General features: G+C 37.8%; 1 protein-coding gene across 1 annotated transcript; it reads left to right on the top strand.

The window, feature by feature from the left end:
• The first annotated feature begins 3,528 nt into the window (after positions 1-3,528).
• On the top strand, positions 3,529-12,347 carry hells (helicase, lymphoid specific). The gene is made up of 23 exons (XM_026932098.3): positions 3,529-3,866; positions 4,016-4,113; positions 4,256-4,359; positions 4,550-4,672; positions 5,023-5,076; positions 5,243-5,267; positions 5,459-5,520; positions 5,607-5,645; positions 5,787-6,011; positions 6,778-6,960; positions 7,658-7,801; positions 7,944-8,140; positions 8,237-8,333; positions 8,465-8,626; positions 8,775-8,923; positions 9,040-9,184; positions 9,296-9,379; positions 9,464-9,583; positions 9,679-9,795; positions 9,903-10,062; positions 11,012-11,108; positions 11,508-11,584; positions 11,712-12,347. Exons 1-23 carry the CDS (start codon positions 3,859-3,861, stop codon positions 11,801-11,803), a joined length of 2,562 nt encoding a protein of 853 aa, XP_026787899.1. The 5' UTR covers positions 3,529-3,858; the 3' UTR covers positions 11,804-12,347.
• Positions 12,348-12,795: the final 448 nt, after the last annotated feature.

The raw sequence follows: 12,795 nt of genomic DNA, 5'->3' as shown, positions 1-12,795 counted from the left end.
TGATGCTCAAGTGCCCATTGTAGGGACTTCCGGTGGACAGGGTTCAGCATGGGGCTGCGATGAACTGTGTGTTCTTTCTATCATAGCCAGCATTAACTTTTTCAGCAATTTGTGCTACAGTAACTCTTCCGTGAGATCGGACCAGATGAACTAGCCTTCGCTTCCCATTCGCAACACTGAGCCTTGGACGCCCATGACCCTATCGCTGGTTCACTGGTTGTCCTTTCTTGGACCACTTTTGGTAGGTACTAACCACTGCATACTGGCATTTTAAAAAGACAGCTAAAAGTTTGACAGAAGTTCAATACTACCTCTGCCACATTCCAAAATGTACATAAATTAAAGAAGAAAAAACAATGAGAGGAGGCTTGTGTACAAAGATTGCAATCTCCTTTATACTGATAACAGACAGAGAGCTGCAATGGAGGAAATGGGCTAATGGGTCATTTCCATATGTTTACAGCCAGGCAGCCCTAACTGATAACCTCCCAGATAACCTGCACACACACGCAGGTTATCTGGGAGGTTATAAATACAATATTTAATTAATTTAAGACATTATAATTCAAGTAACCATACACTGTCCACCCACAATACTAACTGTTAAGATGTTTATTTATTTTTTTTATTTATTTTTTTTAAATTACTGAATCAGGTGATTTGAGACCTAGGATTAGAGATGTATGGAGACTTGCTGAACAGAAATATGACACAGTTCATACACATGCCCAGGCAGAGGATACATTGCTTCAGGGAAGTGAGCAAAGAGTCTTATCAGGCGTGAAGAATTTCAGAGGCAACTTTGTCTCACTACTGTTGGCCTTTTGTCAGACTCTGCAATGCCAGCCCTGCTGTCTTCATATCAAAATAAATGCCAGAATGATAGTTTAGAATCTTGTGTTTTGAAGGCTGCAGTATTCATTCATCACATAGTTGAATAAAATGCTTGACAGTGGGGGAATTATGTACATTATTACAGAGGTAAATGAATGCCTATATGAATGAGTTTGCCGGCACAGATTGCAAAACTGAAGTTACATCACAAATTCTGGTGTAGGTAGTGTGTTCACCAGGAAACATCAACAAGATACGTAATATTAATACTCAACGTACTAACATACTAGAATTATGGGTATGTCGTGGAACAATAAATAAATAAATAAATGTGTTTAGGGTAAACATTTGGTACATTCAGTGATGTGAGGTATCCACAATTATTTGTCATTTGCCTTAAGAATTGCCTTTATGACACAATTTGAGATTATACTACCCTCAAATGTCCAATTACTTCATAGACAAGGATATAGTGTATATATAATAAGAATATTGTGCACAATTTGTATTTGTATCCTTTAAGTTAGTTGATCAACCTTTTTCTAGTTGTTGGCTCTCAGACAGCCCCACACCTGAAACAAATAAAATATAGCTTTATCATTAGGGGATGATCTGCTTCAGAGGGTGTACACTAGATGGGCAAAAGTTTGTGGACACCAGACCATCATACGTTTATGTGCTTTTTGAACATCCCATTCCAAATTTAGACCCCACTTTGCTGTTATAATAACCTCCACTGTTCTGGAAAGGCTTTCCACTAGATTTTGGAATGTGGCTGTTGGGATTTGTCCATTCAGCCACAAGAGCATTAGTGAGGTCAAGCACTGATGTCGGGCAAGGAGGCCTGGCATGTAGTCGGCGCTCCAGTTCATCCCAAAGGGATGGGGTTTAGTGGGGTTGAAGTCAGGACTCTGAGCAGGCCACTCAAGCTCTTTCACACCAACCTTGCAAACCATGTCTTCATGGAGCTTGCTTTGTGCACAGGGGCATTGTCATACTGGAGCATATTTTGGCCTCTTAGTTCCAGGAAATTGTAATGCTACAGCATACAAAGACATCCTGTACAACTGTGTGCTACCAACTTTGTGGCAACAGTTTTGGGAAGACCCACATACTTTTGGCCATATAGTGTACATACATGTACTCAGGACTACACTTGAGAATTTCTCGATTAAATCTAAGCTTCATTTTTGTCACGATATCTAGCTTTCTTCTGACCTCTTGTGGTTTAATATTGTATCATACAAATGGTTAGTAATCACAGTGTCAGTAGTTAATGTAGGTGATTGTCATTCAATTTCTTCATGTCAGATGTTGCAAGTGAGTCTTCCATAACATTACCTCTCTGGAGGGGAAGAAGTTAAAACTGTGAGCCATATCAAAATGTATTTAAATGTAAACTGTAAGTGCAAGAATTGTTTCAAATTGTAGTCTATGTTTATCTTTCCTCTGCGATTTCAGGAATGCCAAACTTTTCCAGAATTAGGGTGGTTACTGGAAGGAAACAAGGTAATTACTGTTTATTTTATTGGTGATACTCAAGCTGACCGGTGGCCTGCATGAGTAATGTAAATAAAATAGCAAATGTCGACACCTAGTGGTCAACTGGAGTCATTGCACGTGATTGTCGAGTCTTCAGCATTGCTTTGAGATTTATAGAGAATTTTTGTAATTCACAGGTTGAGACTTTGGACTACGCAGATCGCAATCCATTAGCCCACTTGTCAAAGCAAAGTAAAGCGAAATAAAAATGTCTATGACTTCTATCCAGGAGTATTTGTTAACTCAGGGGCTGTCTTTGCACTAGGTATAAAAGTCCAAGGGCCCCATGTATATATACATTAGATATATGTGTTGATGAATTGAATCAAATATTTTCCATACCGTCAATGCGGAGGCCCCAAAATAACCAAATTCGCCCCTGTCTTAACTTCTACCCTTTGTTTGTTTGTTTGTTTGTTTGTTACTCTTGAATCTGATCTGGAAAAAAGGCTTGCCAGCCATCTGTTAGGAATGAGCAGATCTATACTTTCAGTCCTGAAGGTTTTCCTTTTAACACTGATACTGGTATTAGAATATCACGGTATTTATTTATTTATTGGATTTATTTCAAACAGAGTGTGACCCTATGGTTAAAATATTAGAAGATGTAATATTATTAATGTAGGCCAAGTCAGGTATGCATGCAGAAACCATAGAGTGAACACGTATTGTTATTCCTGTAATGAAACATGACTCTAAGCAAGAATAGTCTCAAATGCTTTAATATCAGGTTTGAAAATTCTCCCTTTGGAAATGCCAGTTCAACCTTTTTACATATACAAGAAGTATCGGTATCGCGACATTAGTCTTGGTATTACTTGCTGTTGAAGCGGTAAAAAAAAAAAAACTACTACCTTCTGTACTCTCGCCAAAATCTTTCGCGGGAAATGTCAAGTAAGCAAGGCGCACACATATCAAAGACAGGGGGACCTCTGTAAAAGACAAGATATTGAATACAATCCTTTTCAGACCATATTGTGTCTTCTTCATTAAAATAGTAATACAAAGCAAGGTTTATACTTCAAAGCATGTTACTGGAATATGTGTATATGGAAAGAGCAATTCTTATCAAAAACCTACTCCAGATCCACCCCACGTGAAGGTTACATTGGTTGCGTCCACATTGGCGCGAAAGTGCTCGGTCCCCAGTGTCTCGGGTTACACAGCTGCACGCTGTCTCACTGTGCGGGTCGGGCTATGTGCTGTCGGAGTTAGCTAGCTAACTTGGTCTGTATCTTCAACGAGCAAAAAAATTTATTCAGTTTAGGATTTATTTTATAATTGGGAGTGCATTACACTTTTTATTGCTTGTTAACTTGGATTAACTTACGGTTAACAATAACCTAGCGACAAAAGTTTCTTTTTGCAGAAGGTTATAAAAGTTTGTGCAATTTTGAGAAAAAGAAAACAAGCAAAACTAAAGAGCTGTGTGTTTGAGCATTGAGGCAGCTGACACGAACAGAGCCGGTCACAGCAGCTGAAATGAGTGTGTAAGTATGACTGAGCTAGCTTTTAGCTACTACACACTTCATTCATTACAACACTACCTTTTTTCTCCGACAATATTCGACGTTTAACGTTTACTGAAGGTTGTAGGTAAGCAGAAAAAAGTCTTTAAGTGTTGTTTATTTGCTATTAGGAGCGTTAAAGAAGAGACACGTAGTGTGTCTCCCCTTTGTCCCAAACACAATGAATGTGAGGAGCCAGAGGGAGCTGCAATGGAGGTTTCTTCTGCAGGTATGAGACTGAATTTTAGCTTGTTCAGGCCTTGAGGGATGATTATTACTACGGCACTGATATCAGCCCATAAAGTGTGTAGAGCCAGGCTCTGTTTAAACGCGGTAAGCAGATTTGGGTTAATGCATGTCTGCACTTACAGTACCAGGTCAACTTGAGGAGGTGGTTATAACCAAGGAAATGGCAGAGATGGAAAGGAATTTAAAGGAAGAAGGAGAAAGAAAGGAGAGAGAGACGATGGAAAAGGTACCAACTGAAGGTGTACTTCATTGTACATCTAATTATTAGTTGTGTCTTTTAATTACTAAGTAATACTTAACTGTCAGGCTTTGCTTTATTAAACATTAACTTGTAAAGGTGTAATTATATTTGAATACATTGAGTATTGCTTTGGATCTCTCCTTATTTGGTCTCTGTGCATGTGTGTGGTTTGCAGGTGAGACAGTCATGGGAGAAAGACACTCAAGAAATGCGTTTTAAGAGGCTGCAGCACCTTCTGGAGAAAAGCAACATATACTCCAAATTTCTGCTTACTAAAATGGAGCAGCAGCAGCAAGAGGTGGGTTTTCATGTTGCCTTCAGGGGAGAATGCCAAGAAATAAAATACTTTGTTTCCTGGTTTGTCCTCAAGGATTAAAGTTAATCCTAAGAAACATGAGCATAGGTGTATAAGAATGCAGGTATGCAGTGTGTAAAGGTAAAGGACAGCTTTAATTATTCAAAGTTAAAATTATCCAAAGAGTTTTTTCAAATTGGAAGTTTTGTCCAGCTCTATGCATTTAATACATTATTATTATTATTATTATTATTATTATTTGGCAAGTGATAAATGTTCAGAACTTCAAGTCTTCTTTTTTTAAAATTTGAGAATATTAATATTAAAATATTTATACCAATTTTTATTGACAGGAAAAACTAAAGAAGGAGAGACTGGAAAAGAAAGCAACAGCGCAGAAGCAGAAGGTACGTGGGTGCTAAAATCATTGCTGTGGAAATGGCAAAGTAAAGTATAGATATAATACTATTATATTGTCCTGCTTCAGCGTTTTAAATATCATTGTTCACTGGTATTTGTAAACGCAAGTAGTATGGATACCCAACTAATACAAATTATCCCACAATTCCACAGGGCAATGGCAAGAAGACAGAAAAAGGTATTGTTATATATTAATTGAATATAATGACTCGTGTAAATATATGGATTACTTTATTTCAACTATAAATTTAATATATTTGCACAAAGACTTGCACTTTAGGACATGTACAATAGCTTGTACACTTTAAGTAGATAAAATGGAAATCTAACAAGGTGGAGTTTTAATGTTTAATCTCTTCATGTCCTAAGTTGAGAGGAAGAAGAGAGAAAGGGAGGAAGATTATAAAATTGCTGATGTTATATCCAAAGAGGTAAGCACATTTTTGTGACTTATTCTGTATGTTCTCTTATAAAAAAGTCGTGGTGTGACCATTGACTGAAATGTTATCTTTTATAGGAAATTTTGTCAAAAGCCAAAAAACAGAAAGTGGACGAGGTAATTTGAAACAGCTTTTTTATGAGAAGATTTACTCGAACCTAGAGTATTTTTAAGAATTTCTTTTTAAGATAATTTGACATTTGAAATCTGTTTACCTCAGGATTTTTATTTTGAATGTTCCTACTCTGTATTCTGAAGGAGGCTCAAAGCAAGAAGAAACTTGAGGCGGAGGATATAGAAAAACTAAGTGACTCTAATTCAGATATAAAAGGGCGAATGTCTGAGGTTGTGCGGGAAAATGCCAAGGAAATGCTGGACCCAGAAAGGAAAGTGAACGGGCAGCCTGTGCCTTTGCAGCAACCCAAACTCTTCACTGGTGGTGTGATGAGGTGGTACCAGGTGGAGGGCATTGAATGGCTGAGGGTAAGTAAACAACAGGATACAGAGTAATTATCAAAACAAAATGGCAATTGTAATACAAGTAACGCAGTTCAAGAGGGCAGTCCGATATGAAGCTTGCAGGACATAAGAGAGAATACATTTCCAACAACGTTCTGTGCAACGTCATTTAAAGGACTAAACTACAGTAGACACAAATTAGCTACCTTGGTTTTTACGGCAGAAATGACACTGCATGCACGGCACGTTAATTTTACATTTGGCGCTGCTCTTGCATGTCTTAGTAAATATAACATGCAGATATCTGTACTGCCAGTCAGGTTATTATAAACATGCATCAGCACTGAAGGTTATCCTTCACAAATTCACTTTCATGAATTTTAACCTATGTCAGAGCGGGCACTGCTGTAGTGGAACTACAGGCTGAAATATTGAGCTTACATTCAGTGAACGTTTTTGCTTTGCATTTAATATTTCTGTTTATTATTTCTCTATATTTCATCTGTCAAACTCAAGGAAGTGCGCTGCCATCAGCAGATAGAAAGTTTAATTGCAATGAAAAGTTATACTTGTTTACCTCACATTAAAGACCCTTTTTCCTTCCTTCTTCTCATAGTAGTTAACCAAATAATCCATTCATTAACTCTAACAGGTATTCAAATATTAAAATTAGGCAGAAAGCACATTCCTAGTTCAAATACAACATTCTGCTCAGGCCATGAGAAATTGAAATGGTGAATGTATTTGAGGACAATTACCCACACATATTCTTGTTTTATTTGTTGTGTAGATGCTGTGGGAAAATGGAATAAATGGTATCCTGGCTGATGAGATGGGACTGGGAAAGACCATACAGTGCATTGCTCATATTGCAATGATGATTGAGAAGAAAGTCCTGGGACCATTCTTGGTTGTAGCTCCTCTGTCCACTCTGCCCAACTGGATTAGTGAGTTCAGGCGCTTCACTCCAGAGGTGAGGCTACTGAAATGGGGTTTAACTTGGGACTGTACTTGCGTTTTGAACACAACACTAAATGATACTAACTGTTAATGCAGTAAAACCTACTAGCACAGCTACAGCATGATCCATGGGGTCAGTGTGCTTAATGCCATCCAGCTAAGCATGAATAGGGAAATTGCTGTCCAGTTTTGGCTAGCTATTTAAAAACAGTGAAGAACAAAGCATACCCCAAAATTGACTAGGCACTGTAATCAACTCCTAATCTAGATCCAGTGACTAAGGCCAACCTAAAACTTTTGGTGAGCTGGCTGGCTAAAATTAGCTAGTTGCATATAAGACACAATGATGGGGAAAATACAGAGCACAGTACAGCTACATTGTAATGCCTGAGGTCAAGACAGCTGTAGAGTTTAGGGTTATACTCCAAGTCTCTGGCCCAGTGCTAGCTTTACAACAGTAACTTTGTCACAATACTGGTGGTAGTGAAATTAGCATAGAATTTAATAAATGTTGTCTAATAATTCTTGGGACAAACTTGTGACTCTAACCCAGCTGTGGTTTTAAGCACAAGAACATAGTGGAGAAAAACATTAAAACAGTGCTACATTTTAAATTTTGGTTACATTCTGCAGTTTACACCTTGTTTCCTGTAAATATAGTGCAATGTTTATTCATTACAAGACTTTGTTCCTTTGTCTCTTTTTGTTAGGTGTCTATAATGCTCTACCATGGCTCACAGAAAGAGAGAATGGACCTCGTCAAGACAATCCGCAAGCCTCAGGGTTCCCTGCATATGTGCCCTGTTGTTGTGACTTCATTTGAAATTGCCATGATTGACAGGAAGTATCTTCAGGTTAGAACTGATTCCTGCACACCAGTGCTATGATGTACAGTAATTAGGACTGGGCAATTGAGGCCCCTGTAGTGCAGTTTATTCTGTTAATGATATTAAAAGATTGAGCAACTGTTTTGGTCTCTTCCAATTCTCTCTCTAGCGTTTCCACTGGAAATACCTGATTGTGGATGAGGGTCACAGGATAAAGAACTTGAACTGTCGTTTAGTGCAAGAGCTGAAAATGCTTCCAACTGACAACAAACTGCTGCTGACAGGAACTCCTTTGCAGAATAATCTTTCTGAGCTGTGGTCTCTGCTTAACTTCCTTCTCCCTGACGTCTTTGATGACTTAAAGAGGTATTCATAAATGTAGAGGAGTATTATGAATTTCTTGCAGTCTGTTTGGATCAGTTTTGTAGTAATAGTTTTTTTATGTTTTGTGAAATTCTTCAGTTTTGAGTCATGGTTTGACATCAGCACCATCACCTCAGATGTTGAGACACTTGTAGTTAATGAACGAGAACAAAACATACTGAATATGCTTCACCAGGTAAGAACAAATCAGAAACTTGAACTTTTCTTTTTCAAAAGTTCCTCATTTGATGTAATACCCATAGACATTGCTCTATAAACCCTGTGTAATTTGTGTTATCTTTGCATTGATTATCTTATGTTGCACAGATTCTCACACCCTTTCTACTGAGACGACTGAAGTCAGATGTGACTTTGGAGGTTCCGCCAAAGAAAGAGATTGTGGTATATGCTCCAATGACAGCCAAGCAGGATGTCTTTTACAGGGCTATTGTTGACAAAACCATTGCAAAGGTGCTGGGTCAGGAAAAAGTAAGGAGTGTTTTTTAATTTGTGTTGAATTTGACACACTACTTCAGATACAGTAAATGTATATAAATCAGTTTTTTTATGCTTGTACTTAGTTCATGCCTTATTTCATTTTTAATCATCTGATCGTTTAACCTATGTTGAAACCAAGGGGGAGACTGCACCAGTACAGCGGTCGTCCACTGGGCGCCCTAAACGCAAGTCTCGGAAGGTGGTGGACTATTCTGAAACTAATAACTCTCCATATGACCTAGAAAAATACATCGAAAAAGTTCAGAAGGAGATGGAAAGTCAGCTGGAGTCAGTGTCTTGGAATTTATTTATTTATTTATAGAAATTTCTTTTCTTTTTTAAGAAAAATAAATTCAGATCCAAAGATTAGAGGGCTGCATAGATTTTCTTGTTTTGTTTTTCAGTTTTGCTCCTCTGGTAGATGTTCAGATGCCTGCTGATGCCCAGGTCAACCTGAAGCTACAGAACATATTGATGCTCTTGAAGCGATGCTGCAATCATCCTTATCTGATCGAATATCCTCTTGTCCCTGGAACTCAAGAGTTTAAAGTAATTCAAATTTTAAAATTGATAACTCCTATATGAGTAAACCTATCATGTCTGATTGGCAAGGGGAGCATAAGTAGTCTTAATTTATGCAACCCTGTTTTTCTCATACAGATTGATGAACAGCTGGTGGAGACATCAGGGAAGTTCTTAATTCTTGACCGAATGCTCCCCGAACTGAAAAAAAGAGGACATAAGGTGAAGTACAGTCTTTTCTAAACCATTTGTCTCTTTTAGTACCTCATTTGTTCAATCTTTACATGCTCCTGATGGTTTGCGCAGATCCTAATTTTCAGCCAGATGACCTCTATATTGGACATCCTGATGGACTACTGCTACCTCCGGGGATACAAGCACAGCCGACTAGACGGGACCATGAGATATGCTGACCGAGAAGAGAATGTATGCAGGATGCATTTGATTCACTTATTTGCTACTATACGCACTACTCTTGCAACATTAGCCACATGGATACAGGTGTTATCTACTCTGTGCAGATGAAGAAGTTCTCCACAGATCCTGAGGTCTTCCTCTTCCTCCTGAGCACACGAGCTGGTGGCCTTGGGATCAATCTTACAGCTGCAGATACAGTCATCATATTTGACAGTGACTGGGTATGTTTTGCCACAATCCACATGTGTGTTTTGTACATATGTAAAATGACAGTGAAATGTCAGTGTAAGACTTTTAAAATGTTTAAATATTTTCATTTTAACTGAAGAACCCTCAGGCGGACTTGCAGGCTCAGGATCGGTGTCACCGTATTGGACAAACCAAGCCTGTGGTGGTGTACCGTCTCATCACTCTAAACACTATTGATGAGAAGATCCTGGAAAGGGCATCTGCTAAGAGGAAACTAGAGAAGATGGTGATTCATAAAAGTAAGTTATTTAACACAAGACAGCACAAATTGTGTGTGTGTTTTTTAAAGGATCTTGTTAACAGGACATGTTTGTCCAGGAGGTGGTGCTAGAAAGTGTCTAAAATAAACCTGATACTTGAGACTACTGTAATGGAAGAACAGTTGAAAAGATTTGTTGAAGTTGGCTGGGGCAAGAAATTGGCAATAATTTGGCATTTCAGCCATTCTTCTTATCACCAAAATACAGGGTGTCTCAAATGTCTCCATACATGGGGAAAAATAACACTTTTTAGCAAAAGTAACTTTATTTACAAAACATCCTCCACATGACTGCATGCTCATCGCAACCTTGCGACAGTTTCCCGATCCAGCCATAAGAATGATTTCAATACGTTCTTCTTTTGTCAAAGGCATTCTTAAAGGCTATCTGAAAAAAATATGTAATATAAACCAAGTATGAAAAATTTTTAAAGATATTTTGCCAAATAGTGTTAATTTCCCCTATGTATGGAAAATTCTGGGACACCCTGTACATCGCCATGTTTATTAGCAACTTTTATGATTTATGTGATATTGTGTCTCAGACTGCTAGCATTTGCACACTGGAATAATTAGTTGGTTTCATTTAAGATTCACAGCTTCCCATATTCACAGCACAGCACATAGTGTCCTTGATAATATATCCATGAGAATGTTCAACCAAGCAGATACAAGCAAAATGCCCTACGTACTTGCCAAAAAGATCTTTAAATGGTTATTTTAAGGCCTCCTTTTTACCTCAATGCATTTTCTCCTACTGATGGACAGCAGCAGCTCCAACTTTTTCCCGTATAAGCAGTAAAATTAAGTCAGTTGAATAAGGTGATAAGGTTGTTTGGGTTGATGCTGAAGATTCCAGTATCAGTCTTATTTTAGGATGGCACTGTTTGAGGTTTTGTCATGTTTTGTATTTTTTTTTTTTCCCCCAGAGAAGTTTAAAGGGGGAAAAGCTGATCTAAAGCAGTCCAGAAGCTGTGTGGATATGAATGAACTGATCGACCTTCTGAAGTCCAGTGATTATGACAGGTACTGCGTTCGGGCTCATACATTAAACATCTGAATGTTTGCTGTTTGCGTTCAGTTTCTTTATATTTGAATATTAACTGTCACATGAGAGCAGAGGGCCAATATTTTTTTTATACCCAAAATAATGAATATTGTCTCTTATAAAAACCTACCCAATATCTACACTGAATATTGGCTGTAAAAATAAATATATCCTTTGAAGTACTGTCTTGATTGGAATACACTAGCCACTAGTGAGCCTGTTGATGTGAAACACCTTCATAATTAATTCTTCGTGTCATTAAATGTAGCACGAAGTGGCAGTTTTACCAAAACAAATACGGTTATTTGAAGTAAATATCTGCCTGTGTCATTATGGCAACTGTATAATTGTCTCTAATGAATATCTCTGTGTTGTAGGGCAGTGAAGAGCACTAAAGGCAAGGTAATCAGTGACAAAGATCTGGAGATTTTGCTTGACCGCAGTGACCTGTTGGGTAAGTTTTATGACATTAAAGCATCTTGTTTACTGTACTCCTGTTTACTTATTTTTATGTGATTTAGACACACATAGGATTAGGTATTTTTATATTAATCAACTATATTATGTGAACAATGTTTCAGATCGAGCCAAAAAGAGTGTTCGACAAGAGAAGGATGGAGTGTTCAGGGTGGTTGAGACTAAAGAAGAGAACACAGAGATTTGTCTGTCCTAAATATCCGATGAGCAACAAAGTGCACGTGCGACCAAGTAGATGGCACAAGTCAAGCAATCTGTGGTCTCAATCTGCTGTTTATACAAACTGTATAGTACTTTGCTACAGTTATTACTGCTTTTTAATCTTTTCTGTTTTTACATTGCTGCTTTAACATGCTGTCATATATAATAGCGATTTCAAACAATTGCCTGCAATCTCAGACTGGTGGTTTTGCCCAGATTTAGATTAAACACTGCTACCATGATACTCATCTCCACAGAATGCAGTGTAATTTGCTAAGATTTTGGAAAATTTCAGTGGAAATTTGTACTTAATGCACCTTAAATCCTTCTGGGTTGTTGCCATTCTCTATTGTAAAGCCAGTTCTTGTGAAATATTGTCATCTACCCATCTGTGTATTTCAGTATTTCCATAGAAGTGTTGTTAATTCAAAAGCACTTTGAACATGTTTCAAGTACTGCTTAACATGGACCATGATGTTTTGTGTTGATTTATTTTTTCATGTCTACAAAATATAATAAATATAGTTTTGTACAGCAAAGTCTTTTGGTTAAAGAAGTCATCATGCCAAGATTCTGAGCAACTGCCTTGCTGAGAAAACACAAAAACATTACACAGGACAGAAATTATCAGTTAGAAAATGTTTTTCTTTCATTATGATTCCACAAATTTCTAGAGTAAAAAATACTACAGCACTGTGCCTAATTTTGATTTTCAGTATTGCTTCCAATATGCTTCCCAATAAGAGTAGTTCCATCTACTGGTAGATTACACTGAACTCATTGTCGTACTCATGAAACCAGTTTGAGTTGACTTTTTGTTTTGTGACATGGTGCATTATCATGCTGGAAATAGCCATTAGAAGATGGGTAAATTGTAGCTATGAAGGTCAACAACAATACTCAAATAGGCACTCAAGTGATGATTGGTATTAACAGGCTCAAAGTGTGCCAAGAAAACATTTCCCACACCATTACACCACCTCCACC

This window comes from Pangasianodon hypophthalmus, chromosome 3 (assembly GCF_027358585.1).
Source record: "Pangasianodon hypophthalmus isolate fPanHyp1 chromosome 3, fPanHyp1.pri, whole genome shotgun sequence".
NCBI lineage: Eukaryota > Metazoa > Chordata > Actinopteri > Siluriformes > Pangasiidae > Pangasianodon > Pangasianodon hypophthalmus.
The sequence above is the reverse complement of the archived record's forward strand: the minus strand, read 5'-3'. Positions and strand labels throughout refer to the sequence as shown.

Excerpts from the sequence above, each read along its gene's own strand:
- hells (XM_026932098.3), top strand. Across the intron at positions 5,268-5,458 it reads TGGCAAGAAGACAGAAAAAG|TTGAGAGGAAGAAGAGAGAA; the intron begins GTATTGTTATAT and ends TCATGTCCTAAG. Across the intron at positions 11,585-11,711 it reads TGACCGCAGTGACCTGTTGG|ATCGAGCCAAAAAGAGTGTT; the intron begins GTAAGTTTTATG and ends ACAATGTTTCAG.